The sequence below is a fragment of the Eurosta solidaginis genome, chromosome 3 (assembly GCF_040869045.1).
Source record: "Eurosta solidaginis isolate ZX-2024a chromosome 3, ASM4086904v1, whole genome shotgun sequence".
In the NCBI taxonomy this organism is placed as follows: domain Eukaryota; kingdom Metazoa; phylum Arthropoda; class Insecta; order Diptera; family Tephritidae; genus Eurosta; species Eurosta solidaginis.
The window spans coordinates 89,444,447-89,469,758 of record NC_090321.1 but is presented as its reverse complement, the minus strand read 5'-3'; the positions used below and the strand labels follow the sequence as shown (position 1 = coordinate 89,469,758).

Here is a 25,312-nt window from a genome sequence, read left to right as displayed (position 1 = left end):
AGGCGAAATAAAGTTCAATTGATAAGTCTGAAGTTCCTTCATGTTTACAAACACAACATTTTGGTTGATTTTGGCGTTGTTTTTGGAACGCATAAGCTTGTGTTAAACCATCTATATGAAAAATGTCGTTGTGCCGCGGTCTTAATTAACAATGATTGGCAACGCAAGCATAGTTGAACTGTCACTATCACTGTCATTTTCTCGTTAGTGACGTGTATTGTGAATTTGGAAAAATTTTATGAAAATCTGTGAAATTCTGAACGTAAATTCACCTCAAGGGGTTAATCTTGGCCAATGATAATGTCATTATAAAGCAGAAAATGTTTTCCCAATTTCATAGTAAAAGTGTAAATTTGCAATACGACACAAGAAAGCAATAAAAAATTGTTTAACCAACAATTGGTTGTTACCAAGAAACAAGGGGGCTGCCTAGAAGAACAGCTTATGGTCGTAGCGCCGGTTGAGGTGGGGATTGTATGGAACAATAAGATAAGTGTCATACGAAATGAAAAAGTAAAGTGCGAAACTATATTAGGGCTGAAGAAAATAAAATTTCACAAATACGCCCGGGTTGAGTGCATCAGCAACGACTGAACGGGATAGAAATCTTGGCGCACGTTTTCTTAATTTTTAGTTTATAATTGTATTTTATTTTTATTTTTTTCTACGAGAAGTTTTGTACTCTCATCTTCGTAATAAGTTTGAATTTGCTGTCGCTAAAGTGTTTGGTCAACTAAATAGCGGTTGCAATTGCTACTGTCACCACTTAAACGACAAGCCTAAAAATTGTGGCTACTAACGGACAACACTTAGAAGAACAACAATGATGAATGAGGAGACGAGCACGTCATCTAGCGGTGGTGTGAAGCTTTTCTTCGTAAGGCTATCACAAGTGAGACAAATTTCTCAATTCCGTATTTAGCAAAGCCTATTTCTAAACAATGTTTGTATCATACAGATGTACCAATCTACTTTGGATCGTTGGACCCCACATACTAGACTGCGTTGGGCGGGAGCGGTTGTGCTGATATTATTATTTCTGCTACGAATCTTTATTTACCAAGGCTGGTATATAGTATGCTATGCGCTGGGGATATATCATTTAAATTTGTTTATTGCATTTCTAACACCAAAAATCGATCCAGAGTTCGATCCTTACGAAAATGATGGTAAGTTAATGACTTATTGAGACTTAGTTACCAGCAAGCTATATGCTACTGTATAAAAATCTTTTCAAGTTTGTCGTCTATCGATTTTCCTTGTGGTCGCCGCTTATTTGTGATGACCATGAATTACATTCCTTTACATTCTTTATTTATTTGATTTTGGCGTACAAGTTATAAAGAAATTCATAGTCTGAAAATGCATATTAAACATTTACATACACCTATGTATGTATATTTCCTTTTAACACATTTATCGTTTTTTTCCATTTTTTGAATAAACTTACGAGTTCTCAAACATTCTCGAAGCGCTCATGATTTAAGAATCTGATATGAGTCAATAAATCTGAATCTGATTTTGTTCAATAAACTTAGAGCACTCTTACATTCTCGGCGCGCTCATAATTTAGGAATCTGAATAAGTCCGAAGTATGTTAAAAATATGAGCCCCAGGAATATGTTGTTGTTTTAGTGATAAGGACGCTCCCCGAAAGTTTTGGGGGAGTGTTATCAATGTTGATGGGCCTTTTCCTACTAGCCCGACCACCTCGCGAACGATTTAGTATGACAACATGCCGTGGGTATATTCTAAGCCCCGTAAAACGGGTTTCTTGGTTGTTGCTTTCATTCATAAATTGTTGTGGATGTCATCTAAAGGTAATCGTAGAAAGTGGGCTACACGTGGAAATTGAATTGAATAACCATTAAATAATGGTTCTACTCATAGAGATCGTAGCGTGTGCCTACGGTAGTAGTCCTACAATTTGTTAGTAACTGTAGGCGACAGCGCCTCTGAAACTGCTTGTTAAAATTAACTTGGGCCCGTTGTGTTATGCTTTTCCTCTTGCAAGGTAGGTTGAGCATTTACGAGTGGGGCCAAGTATTTTTGAGATGGTGAAAAATCGTATATTGATGGACTCATGTTTACAAAAACGTTTGACAAATGTTAGGGTCAAGAGATAAACAGCGCTGCAAATCAAATTGATAATTAACATATTCTTACACATTCGAGCTTATTGTTGTTGTTGTTGTTGTAGCAGTGCTTCGCCCCATCTAATAGGTACGACCACTCACAAATTATCTTCAATATCCTCTGACAGGACAGGAAGTGGACCAGAGGGAGAGGGGAGTTAGAGGCGTTTGTTCCACATTGCAATTAAAGAGATGGTTGGTTTCATGTGGGGATACATTGGATAGGTATGAGTTTAACCTGTTACAGTATCGAGATCGAATTTGGGCTGGAGCAACGCGCGTCTGGCTAGGGAGAATGTTTTCTCTTCTGCGAGTTGTTGTTGTTGTTGTAGCAGTGCTTCGCCCCACCTAACAGCCGCGACCGATCACAAATTGTCATCAATATCCTCTAACGGGAGTCCAAGGAAACTTGCTGTTTCAACAGGGGTGGACCATAATGAAAGGGATGTTAGAGGCGTTGGTTCCACATTACAATTAAAGAGATGGTTGGTGTCATGTGGGGACACATTGCAAGCGGGGCATACATTTTGTATATCGGGGGGATACTGGATAGGTAAGAGTTTAACCTGTTACAGTATCCAGAATGAAGTTGAGCAAGAGTGACACGCGTTTCCCTGGAGAGTATGCGTTCCTCTTCCACAAGTTTTGGGTACTTTTCTTTGAGTACTGGATTCCTGACATAAAGGTCCGACGCCTGTTTGTGGAGTTCACCAAGGACCTGCTTGTGTTTTTTTGCTTCATACGGCTGGCTTCTCAGGTGCCGTATTTCCTCAAAATGCTTACGGAGATGACTTTCGCATTCACATGCCCATTCGCAATTTTTATCCCTTTTCGCATTGCCAGCACTCTGTATAGCGAAAGCGAATGTCAAACAGCATTCATTTTCGCATTTTTCTTGCTACAAGTAATAGGCATTCGCATTGTTCAAATATGTTAGTATTAATTGATGATTTTATAAATTGATATCTTTATATTCATTGTACATTCTTTTAAAAATATATAGAACAACTCAAAAAACACAAAAGCAACAATTTGAAATCCTAGTGGACTTCATGGCAATACACCCAGATTTGGCCAAAGGGTTACTTAAAACACCCAACGCGAAAACAACTTCAACGTTGTAGAAACTTTTATTATTTCAGAAACTGCCGTTGCTCTCCGTGGAGTTTTCAACTCACTTTTAATGCTATTTAGCACATACAAAAAGGCTTCCTTATTAAGCCGAAAATTCTGCACAAAACTAATGAATAGAACATAAAGCAATAGTATATGATTAATTTTGTAACGTTTAAATTACCTTTGATCGCTGAGACTCATAATGTTGGAGTTGTCTCTTATAATCCTCCTATCAATCCTTTCTTCATTTAAATCGTCCCATAATGCTACAGAATCCATTTTTTAATTTGTTCAACAAAAATTAATCGTTTGCCGAAATTATAATTGCCTTGTTTCTTTTGTTCTCTTTCTTTGACGTTTGGTCAGTGATGCATACTCAAAAATTAGCGAAAAATAAAAAAGCGGCATTGTTAGCGATGCGATAGCGCTACAGAGTTCCAATTACCTTTCGCATCGCAATTTATTTTCGCATCGCACTGCCTTTCGCATCGCAATACAGAGTAGGCCCCCTTGTTTAATTCTTCTTGGTTTTGATGTTTCGTTCCTAAATTGCACCGATGGCTGCCGACCCCCCAGATAATTTGCGGTCCACATTTTAAGACATGGGGGAAGGGTAGACCCTTCCAGGTCTTGCAGTAACGTGCCATGGTTGACCGTATCAAAAGCTTTTGATAGGTCCAGCGCTACGAGTACTGTTATATGGTGGGGGTTTTGATATAAACCGCAATTTATCTGGGTACTGTTGGCATTTAGCGCGGTGGTGGTGCTATGGAGTTTTCTGAAGCCATGCTGATGAGAGGCTAGTTGCAAATTTGCTTGGAAGTGGGGGAGCAAAATGGCTTCAAGCGTCTTTGCTACTGGCGATAGGGGAGATATCGGACGATACGACTCCTATGTTAGCTGGTTTCCTAGGCTTTAGTAGCGGGACCACCTTGGCCATTTTCCATTTTTCGGGTATGACAAAGGTGGAAAGAGACAGGTTGAAGACATGTGCTAAGTATTTGCAACCCTCTTTCCCTAGGCTTTTAAGCATCGGCATGGCTATGCCGTCTGGGCCCACTGCTTTGGATGGTTTAGCGTGACCAATGGCATCTTCAACCTCTATGTTTATGTGCGTGTCTGTTGGCCCTCCGTCTATCTTTGTCGACCGTAGAATGCATTACATATTGACGGCAGAAAGCGCTCGCACATTTTTTCGAATCCGACAGCACTTTATCGCCGAAGGCAATGGAAACTTTGTCATTGTGCTTAGACGGATTCGATAGGGACTTTACGGTGGACCAAAGTTTACATACACCGGCGAAGAGGTTACAACCTTTTAGGTGCTTCTCCCATTTCGCCCGCTTGTGTTCATTCACAAGCAATCTGATGCGTTGGTTTATGTCCCTTATTTGGGTCGAGCCTGGGTCGAGCTGTCTTATAAGGTCACGTTCTCTCGCTAAATTTGGGCCTCCGCCGGGAAGTGGGGCCGAATTTCGGAAATTCTCCCGGCGGGAATGAAACGTGCCGAGGTGGATTCAATGACCTTGCGGAAAGCACGCTCCCCTTGGCGGGCATCAGTTGGGATAGGGAGGGCAGCAAAGAGGTTGTCTGTAAAAGATTTGTATTCCTCCCACTTTCCTTTTTTAAAGTTTATGAAAGTGCGTTTTTCTGTAAGGATGAAGTCGGCGGTACGCTCGAACGAAATAAGTATAGGCAGGTGGTCGGATGCCAATGTTACCATCGGCTGCCAGTTGACGCATTTTACGAGTTCTGCGCTCACGATTGAGATATCCGACGAGCTGTGACAGCTTCCTACCATACGTGTGGGGGCGTCTCCGTTTATTGTGCAGAACGTCGTTTCTTCTATTTGATCCGCCAACATCTCACCCCTACTGTCCGCCCGCAAGTTTGAATGCCATAGATCGTGATGGGCATCAAAGTCGCCTAAGATAATGCGATTGTTGCCAGTGAGTAAGGCGCTAATATTAGGGCGGTATCCACTGGGGCAACAGGTGACAGGAGGGATGTAGATGTTGATGATTTCTAGCTTTGCATCGGCTGACCGGACAGATAGGCCTTGACGTTCTCAGACATTGTCCCTGCGGTCGATGCCAGGATCAAATATATGATATTGCACAGAGTGGTGTATGATAAACGCGAGGCCGCCTCCATTTCCGCTCATGCGATCTTTTCTGTGGACATTATACCCAGAACAAGTTTGCAGTGCAGATCTTGCTGTGAGTTTAGTCTTTTGAATCACAGCAATGCGGATGTTGTGCCGCTTCATGAAATCGATTATCTCCGTTATATTCCCAGTTAATCCATTACAGTTTAACTGCAGAATTCTGAAGTGCATAGGGGGAGACGTCGCCACTCTGGGAGTAAGTGACGGGTGACTACGCCTGGGTTGAGGAATGCCAGGACGCAGCTGCTGTTGTGGCCCTGGGACTGGGCGTCCTTGGGCAAGCATTGGGGTACCCGGATGATTGGGGTTTGCGACCTGGCAACATGGCGCAATGAAACCCGTTGGGGGGTTGACGTCGCGGAGACCAGAACATCTAGGAAAGTGGCACCGCCCAAGCAGGAGCTGCATTGCGCGGATGTCGCAAACATATATATTCTGTGCTGGCAAACGGGGTTAGGGACTAAGAGTATGTTTCCCTGACCTACACGGTTGCTGTCGGAAAAGAGGGGGGGGGGGGGGGGGGGAGAAGACGGCGGCAGGGGCTGATGCTCAGCATTGCTACCGACTCTACTACGAAGATAGTAGTTATGAGTGGTAGCAGCTGTTTGAGTTGTAGGCGCCGCGGGGCGCGAGCAGCAGCGGGTACTAGTTGTGGCTTGCTGAGCAGCTGGGCTGCTGGAAGGTAGTGGGGGGGGGGGGGGGGCGGTCGCTAAGACGTAGACTACGGGACGCCCCTGGACGTGAACAGCAAGGAGCCACAAAAGATTTATAAAAGTTACGTGGACGGCGGGTTTTGGGATCAAGCCCAGAACAACCTGTCAGATGCAACCATCCCTTACACGAGACACACTGAACAGAGTATGACCGTCCTAAAAAGATTCTTTTCCGGCAGATGCAGCAAAACCATTTCTTAGCACCGGGGTCAGGAGACGGACCCGGATTGGATTCGATACCTTCCCGGAGCAAGAGAATATGGAGCAGTCCCACTGAAAGGAGCTGCTGGGAGGATGACAATTTGTGGGAGGGACGCAAACAATGGGGTTACACTGCAATGACAGTCCTTGGTCGGGAAAAATCCCGAGTCGCTCCGGTACATAGAACCGACTGCCTTGGGAAACGCTCTTCTGCGAGTCCAGTATATTTATCGGGTTCGCCGGGCATATCCTGGCATACAGTACCCACTCCGTTTTGTGGATATCACTGAGCACCTGTTTGTGTTTTCCTCTATATACGGCTGTGTAGTAATCTAAATGGGAATGTAAAAAATGGATTTTGATTGACATTCTCCCATTTCTTCATACGCCTTTAAAAACCCATTTACTAATTCCATGTGTTGCTTTCACTGGATATCAAAAAATACGGCTATTAACAGGATCTTCATAAATCCGGATATCCGGATAGTTTCACAAACGAATATTAACTGGACATCCATGCCGTCCGGATATCCTGATATTCGATTATGCGGATAGTCCCAGCTCTAGTTACTACAGCAGCATATTTTATGGTTATATGAGGTTATATTTATAGTGATGACCAACGGTGTTTGTTTGGCGTTTGTTTGGCAGAAATAGCAGTATTCTTCCTTATGGAAAATTTGACGATACCAGACGATTGGGGTTGAAAATGGTAAAGGCCGCTTGTTGCATTTTTCAGTTTTCCTTTTTTTGAGTGCACTGGAGCACGTTAGACAGGCGTATTCTGATTCATACCACACACTTATCATACGCGCGGTCGAAGAAATTGTTAAAAGCTTTTTCACGGCTTTGTTCGTCTCTAATTTTATGCGATGTTGCTTGTCAGCGAACAACCTACATACATAAAAAAACTTGTTACGATTATCACATATTGTATAAAAAATAAAAGAGTGATAGACCTTTACAACAACGACAACAACCACTGACTAATGTAATTGTGCTAAAACTGCAGTAGCCTATTTCGAATTATCACGTGTCTATAGAATTTAATCTAGACTCCCCAAAAAAGACAAACAAATGATATGAATCACTATTCCAGTTTTCATCTCCAAAAAAGTACCGTGTCTCTGATCGCCGATAGATACAGCAAATCAATCGAAATACGTATTTTTTAACTTTTAAGCCATAGGTTTCGTCTACAAGCTGAACAAACGAAAATTTTTTTTGTTTACAATAAGCATCGTAATTTAAACATTTATCAACCGATTTTGATAAACCATGGCTTTTCTTACTCGGAATAAATATTTCTTTGAGAATAAATGTAAAAAAAGAAATTTTTTTAAATGATATGTTACATAAAAGGACGTCAAACTGTAAAAACGGGGAAAAAGGATATATCTTAGATAACTTTTAGAAAATGTGCCAATTTTTTTATAAAGTACTAGCAGACTCGGCAGACGTTGCTCTGCCCTAGCATTGGTCTATCTGCATAACTTTTAAGCAGTTTAAACCTCTTACTCTCCCTTTCTCTCCCCTTTTTCCTTATCTTGTTATTCGCTCTTCCCTCTACCATTCGCTTTTTCTGCATCTCTTTCTCCCTATACCATCCTTTCCCTCATTTATTTTCCGCTCTTCCGCTCTATCTTCGTCTAACTCTATCTCTTTTCCCTTCCCTCTAGTTCTTCTCCACCCCTTTTTTCCAGTCGCAGTTCCACCCCAAGCCCAAGTCCCAGTTCCAATCCCAATCCCAGTCCCTGTAGGTCCCTGCTCCATTTTCCGAAAAAAGTGTCCTAATGACTAATCTGTATGCCCAATTTCAGGTAAATCAACCGTGAAGAGAATTTTTCGAATAGATCGCTCCCTGGTTCACTTACCGGAAAAAATCTTCACAGAAACGCTATCCTATCTTCAAGTTGGATAAAACTGCACACGGTGTGCAAATTTGATTAAGTACCCTTAAGTTACTGCGCGGACAAATAACGTGGCACGTAATTAATATATATTAAGATTACAACTGGGAAACACTTACTTTGGTGCTCTCAAAAGCGTTTTGGTACGAAAAGAAATTTATTTAGGGCGACATCTGACAAAATTATTTCCATCCACTCTGATTCATATTCAATATTTTTTAATTGAACTTTTTTAAATAAATATTTCAGGGATAATAGAAAAAAAAAAAATATTGCAATCGGTGTAGCCGTTTTTCAGTTTTGAATGAGCTAACGCACACAAATTCATTTTTATATATATAGATAAACAAATGTACATCAGCTTAAAGCTTGAATCTTAAATCGGTTAAAACATGACGACGTTATTATTGTTAGAGTGCGCGCAGTAGACGAAATAATGGTTTAACAATAACTTGAAAATTTGGGGGTGTTAGTCAATTTGGAAACACATTATCATGATGTACTCGTCAAGACCTACAACATACACTAGGTCACTTGAAAAGTGCAAAATCACAGTAGCACCGTGTTCATGAAAGTAAAAAAACGTATATTTTGGAAAAGACTAAATCTTTTACAAGATGCTCCATTTAACTATTTACTCTGATATACGGTGGACTATATCACACGGGTAGAAATTATATTTGAACAATGAAATTGAAGATACTAACGGTAATCTGCAAGTCACCTACTCCTTTGTTCTGTTTTTTTTGGGACGGTTATGACTTCTGTTGTTGTTTTAGGGACAAAAATACTCCCGAAGGTCTTGGGGAGTGTTATCGATTTTGGAAACGATTTAATATGACCACACACACAGGTTCAATCTGGGCCATGAAAAAATTAAATAAATAAAATAAATACGCTTATAGCTAACCGAACTTAAAATTAAAAAAATAATATTTAATCATAAAGATATTATGTTACATTAGTAGAAGGTGAAATAATTTACCATAAATAATTTACTCAAAATAAAATTACCTATAATAAAATTTAAGTTATTAAGTTATACGATCACGGATCGAAAGCTATTTTCACTCAAGCGATAAAAATGCGGCTATCAAATTATTTCAAAAAAATTATAATATATCATGGATCTAGTGAGTATGCGTTGTCCCTAGTTCAAATATTTCATTAATCCGATATACCATTTGGGAGCTATTGTGATTTAAAAAATGGCATTCGATCACAGGTGGTATTATGGTGTTTGCTAGTTTATTCTTACGTTAAGGTTGGAAAACTAGCTGGCAACTCCCCTACTCGCAACTAAAATGGGTTGAGAGTGGCACCACCGCACATGAAGGTGTCGAATGACGGAGTCCATGCTGATTGGCCGAATCCTCCGTTATTCGACGCCGTAATGCTATTTTACCGCTATGAATTTTTAGCATCGCGACGCCGGTCGATTTGTATTGCAGCTAGAGTTTGAATTGAGGACTAGCGCAATTAAAGCGCTACTCACGCGAATGAAGGAAATGTGAAATTAGCTTAGATTAAAAAGAAACCCAAAGAAAAAAGAAGAAAGAAATTAATAAAACAAAAAAAAACTTATTAAATTTAAAAAAAGACAGGACTCGAACCTGCAGTTTTTTTTTACTTTTGATATGGATTACGATAAATAAAAAAATTTATCTGGTTAAGCTTGTAAAACAAGTCCGATTGTTTTTTAAATATTTTTTATCCAATAGTCCACAAAAAAATATACCAGCTTAGGTTTTCACAAAATAAATTTTGATTTAAAAAATCGAACACGCTTGCCTATTTCCTTTTGTAAAGCCCATTCTGCGGGGCGAGAAATCACAGACCAAGTTGTCCGTTTTAGGTCAGTAAGCGGGTCTAATCTAGTAGGGGGACAGTCGGTAAGTCCGGCTAAGAACGGCATGGAAGGGGGGTAAGCATTCCTCTAGCCTATAATTTAGAGGAAATCCATCTGATTGTTTTCACAAAAAAAAAAAAAAAACGAAATATATATACAATTTTTTTAACCAGATTTACATAAAATGTATCCCAAATGCGCCAAATATTAACCAGATCTACATATGTATATTACTTGGATTTATAAAATATTTACCTGATTTAAAAAAAAAAATTGTTTTCTCTTAAAATAATGATTTTTATTAATTATTATTATCCTGCCATTAAATACGTGTTCGATTCTGAGGGCAATTCCAGCGATAAATCAAGCACCAAAGGAAGGTGTTCGCTAGATTTTTTAGGATTTATGAACTCAGATATCGTAGCAACTAATAATTCAAATTTTCAGTCAATAACTTATCTTATAAATTCTCAGCCTTCACCACATTCGTCTAATAATTCAAGCAACTTACAAACTATTATTTTCGGTGAGAAACTGGCTTTTCTAATTCTCATTCTACTTCAAATTCTTCTAATTTGCTTTCAACAAATTACTCTTCAAATTACCAATTTTCAAATAATTCTTCAAATTCACAATCGAATAATAATAATCTTTCAATTAAGGCAATATCAGAACAGAAAAAATCATTTATTACCACTTCCGCGTCAATTACACTGGATCACAAATTCCAACTTTTTTTCTGCACCAGAGACGCCATTATGAAATTCCTATGTAAAATTACCCCCTGATTCCGAAACTCAGTGTTGAGATATTTACGAATTACCGTTATTTCAAAAAAAAAAAAAAAAAAAAATTGGGTCCACTTAATCACATGTATTTCAAGAACGAATTGAGCAATTCCAAAACGGTTTGAAGTTTTTAAAAGGTAATAAAAATTGCTATAAACCGTGCATACAACACTTTTTCCGGGGCCCTGCAGATTCAAAGATAACGAACAATCATTACGGATTTTTTAAATTTTTTTTGTAAAAATATAAAAAAATTTGTATTTTGCGAGGAAGGATCTCGAAAACTTTTTTATTTTTTTGCAGAGTTTTTCCCTTCTCTCTAAGCTCTGTTTTATTGCAAAAGAAATAAGCTTTCATTCAACAAAATCGATGAACTAATACAAAAGTTATAAGCATTCATGTAAATATTCCCATTTAATACTTATGTAAGTACCCTACTGATATACGAATACTAATACTATACATATTGTCACGGATATTAACATCACTAAGTTATACCATCACTAAGGCGATGCCAAGGCCACGATAAGCAGTATTTACGTCAATAATCAAATCATGTATACACATATATAAGGCAGCCGAAAGATGTCACACACAGATGCATTTACTTATACGCCTATGTATGCGCGAGAGACTGTAAACTACAAACATTCACATCAATAATTCAATCATTATGTATCTACATAAACGAATAAATAATTGCGTCTACACATATGTACGTATACGAGCAGCGGAGCGGCAATGCACAAACACATGCATATATCTTATCTGAGTTGTCACAAGAGAGAGCAGTAATTTGTGCACGTAGTTGTGGCTGGCGATTTTGTAGCCGAAACTAACTAGTAACTTCTGGAAATCGAAGAGCCTAGAAGTATGCAGCGTAAACTATAAAAGCGGGGCAGGCGAGTAAGAAGTAATTCAGTTTGATTTGAGTTGTCAAGCAGTTACGACTAAGACGATATCTAGCGAGCAATAGCAGTATTATTTTGAAAGTCAGTTTCATTTAAGCTATCAGTTTGGTTATTAAGCTATTCGTTGCACAGTTTGAGTGTTATTGTGAAGTATTTTAATAAAGGTAATTTTTTCCATTATTCAATATTGGAGTTATTTATTCAACAGTTTAGCGATACGAACCTAGCAAAAGGGCAAATAAGAAGATTTGCAGCAAATTCGTTACAATTGGTGTCAGAAGAGGAATTGTTGAATAAATTCTAGAGGACAACAAGGACATGGCAAAGTTAAGTGAATTGAAGATCCCGCAACTGAAGAAGGAGTTGGAGAACCGTGGATTGAATACAACTGGCATTAAACTCGAACTTCAGGCACGACTACGAGAGGCAATGGAATTAGAAGGAATTGACGTGGAAGAGTGATGGCGATGAGACAAAAAAATCGGAGGAGAAAAATGAAACACCGCAGACAATGGCGAACACAGACTTGAACATGACATTGGTTGCAATATCGGCACAAATGTCCGAAATGTCATCACAAATATCCACCAACATGTCATCTCAACTGGAATCGCAAAAGACAGATATAACATCTAAGATGGAAACACAACTAGAAGAACAGAAAACGTATATGTCATCACAGATGGAATCCCAAGAGACACGTATAACATCAAAGATTGAAGCACAAGAAACGCGTATTTCGGAAATGTCAGCACAAATTTCAGCACAGATATCATCTCAGATCTCCACACAACTAGAAGAGCAGGAAGCCCGTATATCATCTAAACTGGAAGCGCATATGGAAGAAAAACTAACCCAGTTTCATGAAGGCTTCAGTGGTCGACAGGATAAAATCGAGGCCGAGGTGGATGCTTTGAGAGGACGTATCGAGCAGTTACAACTAAATCGTCCAGCAGTTTCAGCGAGTAATCCAAAGGTAAAAACACCATCCTTTGACGGTTCTGTTCCTTTCCAGGTCTTTAAGCTACAGTTTGAGAAGACCGCAGCGGTGAACAACTGGAATGTGGAAGATAAAGTTGCCGCACTCTTCGTGGCATTGAAGGGGCCAGCAGCGGAAATCTTACAGACGATTCCCGAAGGAGAGCGGAACAATTATGAAGCATTGATGGCTGCTGTAGAACGACGTTATGGAAGCGAGCATAGAAAACAGATATTCCAAATTGAGTTGCAAAACCGCTACCAAAAAGCAAATGAGACATTGCAGGAGTTTGCTTCAGATGTTGAAAGGTTGGCTCATCTCGCAAATGCGGACGCACCCGTGGAATACACCGAGAGGGTAAAAATCCAGAGTTTTATAAATGGCATACGAGACGTGGAAACGAAGCGAGCTACATACGCAAACCCAAAACTGACATTTGCTGAAACGGTATCACATACATTGACTCAGGAAACGGCCTCACTATTGAGTAAACCAGCATACAAAGCTCATCGTGTGGAAGTGGAAAGACCAGATTGGGTAGACACAATTTTGGAAGCACTGAAGGGATCACAACAGAAAAATGCCGGAGTGATTAAATGTTTCAAGTGCGGCAACCCAGGCCATATTGCACGACATTGCAGCACCGGTTCCAATAGCTCCAACAATGTGGGTGGCCGTAAACGCAGAGCTGAAGGAGATGAGCAAATCTCCAAGTCCACTCAATCGTTAAACTAAAGCGAGTCAGCCGCAAGGGGCGACAGCTGGCTCCCTCAATTGAATTCCCCATAATCTCTATCTCACAAATTGGAAGAAGGTCAAACAATCTTACTGTCGGAGGACATGTGGATGGAAAGGAACGTTTACTGACTGTAGATACGGGTGCATCTCATTCCATCATTCGAGCGGATTTAGTCAACAAGAAGATAACACCATTGCATGGAGCAAGATTGCGTACAGCCACTGGAGAAGACAGCACGGTTCTAGGAGAAGTATCATATGAAGTCGCAATTGGGAACGTCACGGTAGTACACAATTTTATAGTGGCAGAGATTGTTGATGAAATCATAATTGGAGTGGACTTCTTAATCGACCAGGGCATCAAGATCGACATGCAAATCAAGACGATGCGATATAAGAACATGGATGTACCACTTAATTTCGGCTACGAGAGAGGCTACAGCAGTAAACGAGTGCTGGTGGAAGAGAGTCAGCGAATACCACCAAAATCCGAAGCAGTCATCTGGGCAAAGGTTGATGGAGATTCTGGGACAAACAAATTGTGGGTTGTCTAAGCAGCAAACAAATCAGCACTGAACATACTTGTAGGAAAAACCCTGGCTATGACAAAACAAGATGGACGTATTCCGGTAAGAGTACTCAATGAGTTCAATTCACCACTCAAACTGACTAAAGGAGCTATTTTGGGAAGATGCCAAGAGGCTGAAGTAGTTATTAACTGTGAACAGCTCCAGGAACACGTTTCAGCTAGTAATACTAATCTTTCAAATGACATCACGGCATGGACGCAGGGGCTAGAGGAAGCATATCAGAGTAAGGCAAAACAACTGCTCCTAAAGTACGCGAACATATTTGACCAGGATGGTTCTAAACCAGGCCGCACCAACGTTGTGAAACATCAAATTGACACTGGAGATGCGAGGCCGATCCGTCAAGCTCCACGTAGTGTTCCACTGGCGAAGCGGAAAGTTGTGAGTCAAATTATACAAGAAATGAGCGACAGCGGCGTCATCGAACCATCAGCTAGTCCCTGGAGCTCACCGGTAGTACTTGTAAAGAAGAAGGATGGAAAAATGAGGTTTTGCGTGGACTACCGGAAGTTGAATGACGTTACGAAAAAGGATAGCTACCCATTGCCAAGAATTGACGGCACTCTGGACTCGCTCTCTGGTACGAAATGGTTTTCCACACTGGACTTGAAAAGCGGCTACTGGCAAGTGGAGGTAAAGGAGGAAGACAAAGAGAAAACAGCCTTCAGCGTCGGAGATGGTCTTTGGCAATTTACAGTAATGCCCTTTGGACTATGTAATGCACCAGCTACTTTCGAGAGACTCATGGATCAGGTATTGAAAGGACTACATTGGAAAACATGCTTGGTGTACCTGGACGACATCATCGTATTGGGCAAGAATTTCGATGAACATCTTAAGAACTTGGAGGAAGTTTTCCAAAGAATAGCTGGCGTGGTCTGAAGTTAAGTCCCAAAAAGTGTGCGCTGTTTAAAAAGGAAGTAAATTATTTGGGTCACAAGGTAACGACAGAGGGCATCTGCACTGCGAACGAAAAGATAGAGGCTGTAAAGGATTGGCCAAGACCACAAAACCTACATGAATTAAGAAGTTTCCTTGGGCTGTGCACATATTACCGCCGATTTGTACAAAATTTTTTCAGCGTAGCACATAGCCTCCATGAGCTTACAAGAAAAAATAAAGCTTTTGAATGGAAGAAGGAGCAAGAAGTGGCTTTCCAAACATTGAAGGAGCGTTTGTGCACTGCCCCAATGTTAGCATATCCGATTCCAGGAGCAACATTTATTCTAGATACAGATGCGAGTGGATATGCAATAGGAGGCGTTTTATCACAACTGGTCGATGGACAGGAGAAGGTAGTTGCATATTACAGCCGTTCGATTGGAAAACCAGAGAGGAACTACTGCGTTACGCGGAGAGAGCTGTTGGCATTGGTAGAGTGCGTTAAAGATTTTCACAAATACCTCTACGGCCAGCGATTCCGTGTCAGGACAGATCACGCAGCTTTAAAATGGCTACTGCAGTTCCGTAATCCGGAAGGACAATTGGCACGGTGGATCGAGCGACTACAAAGCTATGACTTTTCCATTGAGCATCGAAAAGGTAGTACCCATGGAAATGCCGATGCAATGTCACGAAGACCATGTAGTTTGGAATGCAAGCACTGTTCAAAAGCCGAGGCTAAAGAAGACATTATAGATGTCCGGCTAATGACTATAACATGTACAGATGAATGGGACAAGGAACAGCTAAGAAAGTGCCAGCTAGAAGATGCAGATCTGTCACGTGTTATGCAAGGGCTCGAACGAAATGAAAGACCAAACAGAGAAGAGATGTCAGCAGAGAGTCCCATTGCGAAGTCATATTGGGCACAGTGGAACAGTTTAGAATTGATATCCGGTTGCCTTCATCGAGTATGGGAGAGTGAGGATGGTAAATACAAGAATAAACTGATAGTTGTTCCCAGAAAGAGGATTCCTGATGTGCTCAGCGAGCTGCATAAAGGTCCAAGCGGAGGTCATCTTGGAATCACGAAGACGCTCGAGAAGATTAAACAGAGATTCTATTGGGTTGGTTGCCGTCAGTCGGTCACTGAGTGGATTGCGAACTGCGAGGTTTGCAGCAGAGCGAAAGGGCCCAGAACACGAAGTCATGGCCAGATGAAGCAATATAACTCAGGTGGAAACAAATATGTACTGGTAGTTATGGATTATTTCAGCAAATGACCAGAGGTATACCCAATCCCAAATCAAGAAGCGGAAACGGTAGCAGAAGTGTCTATAAACAATTGGGTTGCAAGGTATGGTGTACCAATGGAGTTACATTCTGACCAAGGCAGGAATTTCGAATCAGCTGTGTTCCAGGAAATATGTAAGTCATTGGGCATTCGAAAAACACGGACAACTGTATTGCATCCTCAATCCGATGGTATGGTAGAACGATTCAATAGAACATTGGAGGAGCACTTAAGGAAAGTAGTGGACAAGTACCATAAAGAATGGGATACCCGCATACCATTATTCTTGATGGCTTACCGATCAGCAGTGCATGAGACAACGGGCCAAACCCCTGCAAAAGTAATTTTTGGCAATGACCTTAGACTGCCAGCTGATTTGAAGTTTGGGATAGATGCCAATGCGGAGAGAAATGTCAGGAAATCCACTAGTGATTTGGAAGAAGAGCTAAGAGAAATACATGATCTGATAAGGCAACGAACAAAGATTATGAGTGACAAGATGAAAGCCAGATATGATAAAGCAATTAATTCAGAAGGTTTTCAGGAAGGAGATTTGGTGCTGTTATACAACCCGCAACGAAAAAAAGGTTTGTCCCCGAAATTGCAGTGTAATTGGGAAGGCCCATACAAATTTGTAAAACGGATCAACGATGTAGTGTACCGCATACAAACCATCGGTAAACCACGAACCAAAATGAAAGTGGTCCATTTGGAAAGGCTGGCAACGTTTAGATCGGGAGATTTGTCTGATCGGGACGATCAGACTTAGGTGGGGGCAGTGTCACGGATATTAACATCACTAAGTTATACCATCACTAAGGCGATGCCAAGGCCACGATAAGCAGTATTTACGTCAATAATCAAATCATGTATACACATATATAAGGCAGCCGAAAGATGTCACACACAGATGCATTTACTTATACGCCTATGTATGCGCGAGAGACTGTAAACTACAAACATTCACATCAATAATTCAATCATTATGTATCTACATAAACGAATAAATAATTGCGTCTACACATATGTACGTATACGAGCAGCGGAGCGGCAATGCACACACACATGCATATATCTTATCTGAGTTGTCACAAGAGAGAGCAGTAATTTGTGCACGTAGTTGTGGCTGGCGATTTTGTAGCCGAAACTAACTAGTAACTTCTGGAAATCGAAGAGCCTAGAAGTATGCAGTGTAAACTATAAAAGCGGGGCAGGCGAGTAAGAAGTAATTCAGTTTGATTTGAGTTGTCAAGCAGTTACGACTAAGACGATATCTAGCGAGCAATAGCAGTATTATTTTGAAAGTCAGTTTCATTTAAGCTATCAGTTTGGTTATTAAGCTATTCGTTGCACAGTTTGAGTGTTATTGTGAAGTATTTTAATAAAGGCCATTTTTTCCATTATTCAATATTGGAGTTATTTATTCAACAGTTTAGCGATACGAACCTAGCAAAAGGGCAAATAAGATTTGCAGCAAATTCGTTACAATATGTACCAGTAGGTTATTTAAGCATTAAATGGGAATATTTTCTTGAATGCTTATAACGTTTGTATTAGTCCATCGATTTTGTTGAATGAAAGCTTGTTTTTTTGTAATAAAACAGAGCTTGGAGTGAAAACAAAAAATCTGCAAAAAAATAAAAAGTTTTCAAGATCCTTCCTCGCAAAGTACAAATTTTTTTATATTTTTACAAAAAAAATAATATTCTTTTTTGGCGACCTTTTTATTTAAAGATATTGGTTTTATGTGTACGGCTCGAGGTCAATATATTTAGTAATAAAAACAATGTAAAAACAAATTTTCATACATGTAATATGCCATATTTTATAAACATACATGCATTTTTGAGTTAAACGTCCGTTCGCGTTGGCGTGGAGTTTTGTACTGTCGATACAAAAAAAATTGAAAAAATCCGTAATGATTGTTCGTTATCTTCGAATCTGCAGGGCCTAGCAAAAAGTGTTGTATGCACAGTTTATATCAAATTTTATTACCTTTTAAAAGCTTCAAAATTTCAATTCGTTCTTGAGATATATATGATTAAGTGGACCCAATTTTTTATTTTTTTGAAATAGCAGTAATTCGTAAATATCTCAAAAACGTTATCATAGAATTAAAAATAACCTTGATTTTCAGAATCAGGGAGTGATTTTACATAGGAATTTCATAATGGCGTCTCTGGTGGATTTTGGTTGTAAACCAGTGTTATTAGAGAAAACTACAGCTGCGATCCGCTGGAACTAGAATCTTTAATCGATAAAGTAAATTTAATTGAAGACCTATCAGATAAAAATTTAAATATTACTTTTATGGCATTTTTGAAATCAAAACTTGAGGGAAAAGCATTCGAATCATTGCTAACCGTGATATATTCAGTTTATTTATTTATTGAAAGTCGACAACAAACGTAAAATAATCGACTACATGATATAAAAGTATATATGTACATATATACAACTCAAAAGTTTAAATTTAAATACGAAATTTCAACAATGTTATATTAGAAACATAGAAATTCCTTAAATAACATTACAATTTAATTTCAGAATATAATAGTAAGAAATAAGAGCAATAATAAGATCTTATACTGGTGGAATGCATCAGATTCCGCTCAGCATGATTTCGGAATGCACTGGCTTCCAATCGACTTGCTGTTGGAATGCAACAAGATTCCAATCAGCATGTCGTGGGAATTCAGCAGAACTCCGAGTAGTGTAATGTGCTATGCCATTACAATGCATATAAAAGTAACATGAGGCCTGACCCATAAAATTTTACTGCCGGAATGCATACGATTCCGGTCAGTATCTCGTGAGAAAGCATGTTTCTAACGTTATTGGAATGCACCAGCTTCCAATCAACGGAGTACTGTCTTGTTTCTTTTTAATGATTCAGGTTGAAGAACCCATGTATCCAATCCATCTTTATAGGATATCATGCCTGTTTTTTACGGAAGAAATAATGCCGGCATATTAAACAATAAATTCGCTTGTATCTCTAGGTGAGATATGCGAGTATTGCAGAATAACAGAGGATTATTTTTAGCAAAGTTTCGACGACAAAGGGGTAAATAAAAAGTAAGTAACGTAGTGTCTGGATACTTTAGGAGGAACCGCAAAATACAATCGGCTGAGAAGGTCCAATAATAAGCTTATGTATGAACAATACCCCAGTAATATTCTCCGGTTTTCCAGAGTGGGTAATCTAATAAGAAGTCTACTTCTGTATGGAGGAAGGTGGACCAATTAAGGCCACGTATTGCGAATGTCAAAAAAATTGCTTTTGAACTGACTAGCGATGTGTACAGAAACTTATTGAGGTACGGATCATCTTTTAACAAATCCAAGTACACCCAACGCTTTGTTGGTAAATATGCGTGTTAAAACTCAGTTTCGGATCAAAAAGGACACCTAGATCATTTGCAATAGATATGCGCTCCAAAGGCGTACCATCTATTACATAAGGTTTCAAAACGCTTCACTCGGTGAAATGTCATATGATTACATATAGAGCAGCTTAATACTGTTTTCACACAGACGGCTTATTGAATAATAAAGGCAGTTTTCTACATTAAGACGCTTATTGAGCTCAATCTTCCCTACAAAATTCGAATCTATTATTATTTCATTAGTAGCTAATCGAATGCCTAATTAATTCAAAAGCACAATGCAACTCTGTTGGCAGCGTTCCGCTTCCGTTTCCGCTTCTTAGTTTTCAAAGCAAATGTCACTGTCTGCATGGCGGGACGATACAAGGTGGCCGCATCGAACCTTTTTTATTTGATTTGATACATCAACTACCGGCGCAGTACGATTTTGACATTTGTCCATCGAATTTACAAGTACATGGAATTTTGTTTGTTTGTAGGTATGTCACCATGCTCCCACCTTGTATCGTTCCGCCATGATTGTCTGTCTCATCCTTCGTACTAATCGAGCAGTTACTTCTGTGTGAAAGCAAAAAATTTAGGATTTCATTAGCAGGTGAAATGAGATCAAAAAAAATTCCATGTACTTGTAAATTCGATGGACAAATGTCAAAATCGTACTGCGCCGGTAGTTGATGTATCAAATCAAATAAAAAAGGTTATAATCAGCTGTTCGATGCGGCCACCTTGTATCGTTCCGCCATGCAGACAATGACATTTGCTTTGAAAACTAAGAAGCGGAAACGGAAGCGGAACGCTGCCATCAGAGTTGCATTGTGCTTTTGACTTCATTAGGCATTCGATTAGCTACTAATGAAATAATAATAGATTCGAATTTTGTAGGGAAGATTGAGCTCAATAAGCGTCTTAATGTAGAAAACTGCCTTTATTATTCAATAAGCCGTCTGTGTGAAAACAGTATAAAACTAGTAAATTTGTTGTGCACGAACATCGGAACGAGTCCAAATCGGCATGAAGACGATCCAAGCAACTCAAATCGGTAGGACAATAAGTGTAGCAAAGTTTTACATCATCCGCATACATTATAGTAAGGGAATGTAATATTATCTGTGGCAAGTTATTAATGAATAGGTTAAAAGAGCAAAGTGCTAGATGACTTACCTGAGGTACACCGGAGGAAACTCCAAACGATTCTGAGAGATTGCACTTTTTGGGTCCGGTTAGAAAGATAGCTTTTCAGCCACATTAATAGGTGAAACGAAAAGCCCAGTAAATCAAGCTTATGAACAAGTTGCTTGTGGTTTACGGTATCGAATGCCTTGCTCATTAGCATTTTCAGGCATTTCGTCAAATCAAGCTTTTATGTACATTGACGATGTTACCGTCTTCGGTTGTAGCGAGACACATAACCTCAAAAATTTGGAAAAACTTTTCGAAACTTGTAGAAAATTCAGTTTAAAGTTAAATCCCTAAAAATTGCAATTTCCTTCGTTTCGAAGTAACTTTCATAGGGCATAAATGTACCTCGAGAGGCCTGCTGTCAGACGACTCAAAAATCGAGGCAATTAAAAGGTACACTAAGCCTTAATATAAAGAAACTGTTAGGCGATTTGCTGCATTTGCAAATTATTATAGGCGTTTTATACCTAACTTCTCGTCCTGGCAGCCCCTTTAAATCGTTTAAATCGGAAAAGCGTTGAATTTCTTTGGGATGATGCTTGCGAAAATGTTTTCGAAAAACTAAGATTTACATTAATGTCTCCTCAACTATTACAATACCCTGATTTTACCAAAGAATTTGTTATCACTGTAGATGCTCCTAAGAGTTCTTTGCATCAAAATCTTTCAATAAAGCCGAACAGAAAAAATAATAGGATTAGAACTTTTAGCAATACATTTTGCTATTAAACGTTTTCGGCCGTATGTTTACGGTATACATTTCAGACCATAGACCAGTACTTTATCTATTTAACAAGAAATATCCTTTTTCGAAACTCTCTAGAATTAGATTAGAATTATCGGAATATAACTTTACAATTGAATATATTAAAGGAAAATCTAATGTTGTGGCTGATGCCCTTTCATGAATTAGAATGGATGAAATTAAAGATTCGACAAAGCACGTTTTAGCCGGTAAAACGCGATCACAGCCTAAATTTTCTTATAACGAAATCTCAAATTTACAAATAAATGCGCATTTAAAACATAAAAAATATAATTTACTTAATTTTGTGACTGTTAACGAAATAACTAATTTAGATGAGTTACTTTTGAGGCTTGAACAAGCAGCCAACAATCACAATATTAAGGAAGTAGAATGGCCAAAAACTGATATATTTTTCAACAACTTTTCAATTACAAATTTTAAAATCCTCGGAACTGAAATTTTAAAATTATTACAAATAATATTGACGGGCCCTGTATAGACCGTAACAGACAATGAACAGAAACAAAAACTTATGACAACAATTATCACGAAGATCCACTTTTAGGCGGACATTGTGGTACAAAACGATTATATGTAAAATTAAGTAGAACATAGGACATAGCGAAATATGTAAATAATAAATAATTAAAAAACTAAAAGCGTTAAGGGCAAATGTTAAAGTTTACTGATTCCCCCAACGACAACTCAAAAAACAATGCATTTTTTTTGTTAAATAACACCTTTTATTATTTTCTTTCAGAGGAAGGTCCCAATTTGCCAACACGTAGTAATGAAGAATTTCGGCCGTTCATTCGACGTTTGCCAGAGTTCAAATTTTGGCTGTCCATTACGAAAAGTACGCTTATCGGTGTTATATGTACATTCTTTGAATTTTTCAATGTGCCCGTCTTTTGGCCTATACTAGTGATGTATTTCATTACACTCTTCTGCATAACAATGAAGCGACAAATTAAGGTAGGCTGCGTTATTCTAGGTACTCACAGAGACACTCACGTTTCGTTTCCCTTTGCAGCATATGATTAAGTACAAGTATCTGCCATTCACACGCAATAAGCCGCGTTATCAACGTGTTGGTGAGTCACACGCTTCGACAAAGTGACAATTAGCCGCACAGACACTGCAAAAAACAAACGACAACCAATCGACAACGGGTATTACGTCGATTCATGAGCAAAGAACAACAACAGCAACTGTAGGAGCAATGGCAACGACGACAACGATTGCCTCAACGGCGTCATCATCGTCCTCGTTAATAGCTGCGCCTTTGGTGGCTGCGACTACAATAACTACAACCGCAAACATAGCAAAACCACCGCAAATTATAACTATTGAATAAATTCAACTAAAGTATGATTACAAGAACTTAAATTACAAAACATTTATACTAACACACAAGCATATAAATTCAAAAGGAAAATTTGAAGCAGATAATTTTATATTAATTAAAAAACGCGAATTCGATCTACCTATTAATTCAAAAGATTTATCTGATTTCGTAAATTACATTACACACAACAGTATTCTTTGCGGTTATACTATTACACCCTTATAAAACATACACAGTTTAATCGATTCCATATTGATAATTTTGAAGTTCTTTAAAATACTTGCTAATTTGCGCCAGTCAAGTCTTCTGTACATTTATTTCATTTGCTTGACACATTTGTTGTTAGAGTTTGCTTAAGTTTATATAAAAATACTTGTTGTTCTCAGCGGCATCAACGACTTAAAGTCCAAATGTATGGCCTTTGTCATCCATGAACGCCAGGAGCTATAGTTATGAAAAGATTAATTTGGAGTTTAAATCGTTGCTGTTTTTTTTGTCGTGCAGTGTCCTGTGCAAAAAATTATGTTCTACTTTGTCCTACATATAAACATTATAACTAAGGATAATTTTGATTTTATCTCTATTTAATATATACAATTTATAAGTTGTATTCCATGCTAACTTTTTGTTATTATTTTTAGTTTAATTTGAACTGGTCATTGGTCGAGGCACATTCTTCACTCATACAAAGCACATTGTATTTGTTACCACTGTATTAAATTGCGAGCAATAACACACATATAAATACATACATACATAAAAATGCTAAAGGGAGTGATGATGTAGCAAATCCTCTGGAAGAGCTGTTTAAAATTCCCTATTGTCTGTTTTTGTTCCTTTTTAATCCGCTTTCCGTAGACAATTTGGTTTGTTTTTCTTTAAGTAATCTATTTAATCTAAGATGTATGCAAATATTATAATTATAAATACTATAGATGCTTGTGTATGGTATGTACTAACATAATACGCATACCTACATAGATTAGGTACATATGTACTTGGAAGCTATAAATTTAGATTACCATAAATATTTTTGGTGTTTCAAAAGGTTGTCACCAATTAATGTAGTAAGTTACTTTCATTGTACCGTTTCTTTTTTTTTTGGAATGATCAATTTATTTTAATATTCAAAATATTTTCTTATGCCAATTTCACGCAGAGGCTTAATGAAATAACTTGTCAAGTTTTGTACATTAAATCCTTTATTAAGCTCAATCTTCCATGCAGAATATAAATTCTTAGTTATATAATTATGGCTTTATTGAATGTCTAATGGAGTGAGACATCTAGTCGGTTTTGCTTGGTGTTTCAGACTTCATTGTCAATGTAACAAATGACAATGAAAAATAAACTATTTTCAATAATTTACGAAAAATATAAACACCCGTAAAATTTAAATTTTTATATTTGGAGCAGCGGGGTATTCATATGGCTGAGTGGATAAAGGAACCTTCCTTTACACTAGTATAAAGTATGAATGTTGGAGATTTCGAGTTCAATACTCAGCTACCGAAAAGCTAGCTGATGAAGTGAAATTCAGAAACATGTCGTAGTAAAAAGCGCCATTTGTAAACTTTGTAATTTTTCTCTAATATCAATGATAATATGGCTTTTTATAAAATAAGCAAATATGTATTTCGTTAGGTGCAACATCTATGAAGAGTTCCGCACGTACTTAATTTTGATTATCTTTAAAGTTAAAAAGAAAGTGGTTGCTATCCATTTTAACTATTATAAAAATCGTAATAATTTTGAGGCTGCTGAAAGATGTTCGTTATAGCAAGTCTTCCTGTGTCAAAAGGAAAAAAATAATTATTTCAGTAAACAAAATTGTGACTCCATTAAGTTTCTATGTGAAATTGGTATACACTGATTTGTTACAAAATAACATTATTTTTAGCTTATACCTAATAGAAACCATTTGAAAATGTTTTCATTTATAAATCAATATTTGTATTATTAAGTTAAAGAGAGGTTAAGCGCTGATGTTGGTGGTTTGCGTGTTGTAAAATACCTAATGAAAATGAATTGATAGGGAAAAACAAATAAGTGCATCGTAAGTGCGAAGTTCGACGAACCAATGGACGATTGTAATAAATAAAAATACCAAATTATTTGAATAAAACAAAAAAAAAAAGACTTAAAAACATTTTTTATTTTATTTTTGAATTCGGTGTTTCATCACTAATTGTGTTGTTCTGGAACGGGTGCGGGAGGACACCGAGTACGAATGCAAAGTTCAACGGATGTGAAAGGCTGATAAGTGACTTACCCCTAGCAAGGATTTTAAGAAGGAGGCGGTAAAAGGCTTCAACCTCTGTTCGGTGCTTAAGTATCCCCCTTTATTGCTGTAACTTAGCCACATCCATTAACAC

The 25,312-nt window shown here is 38.4% G+C and overlaps 1 protein-coding gene across 3 annotated transcripts; it reads left to right on the top strand.

The window, feature by feature from the left end:
- Window positions 1-192: 192 nt before the first annotated feature.
- Window positions 193-25,084, top strand: LOC137244141 (protein RER1). 3 transcript variants are annotated; one of them, XR_010950813.1, is made up of 5 exons: window positions 193-892; window positions 959-1,169; window positions 22,350-22,564; window positions 22,623-22,957; window positions 23,579-25,084. XR_010950813.1 is itself a non-coding variant. In XM_067772728.1 (5 exons), the coding sequence occupies exons 1-5, from the start codon at window positions 824-826 to the stop codon at window positions 23,581-23,583; spliced, it is 561 nt and encodes a 186-aa protein (XP_067628829.1). In that variant the 5' UTR covers window positions 193-823; the 3' UTR covers window positions 23,584-25,084. The 3 variants fall into 3 exon arrangements, 2 of the variants coding, with proteins under 2 accessions (XP_067628829.1, XP_067628828.1); XM_067772728.1 differs by having other exon boundaries at window positions 22,623-22,683; XM_067772727.1 differs by having other exon boundaries at window positions 22,623-25,084.
- Window positions 25,085-25,312: the final 228 nt, after the last annotated feature.

Coding starts and splice junctions, on each gene's coding strand:
- LOC137244141 (XM_067772727.1), top strand. CDS start 824: ATGATGAATGAGGAGACGAGCACGTCATCTAGCGGTGGTGTGAAGCTT. Junction 1,170..22,349: donor CGATCCTTACGAAAATGATG/GTAAGTTAATGA, acceptor ATTTTCTTTCAG/AGGAAGGTCCCAATTTGCCA. Junction 22,565..22,622: donor CAATGAAGCGACAAATTAAG/GTAGGCTGCGTT, acceptor TTCCCTTTGCAG/CATATGATTAAGTACAAGTA.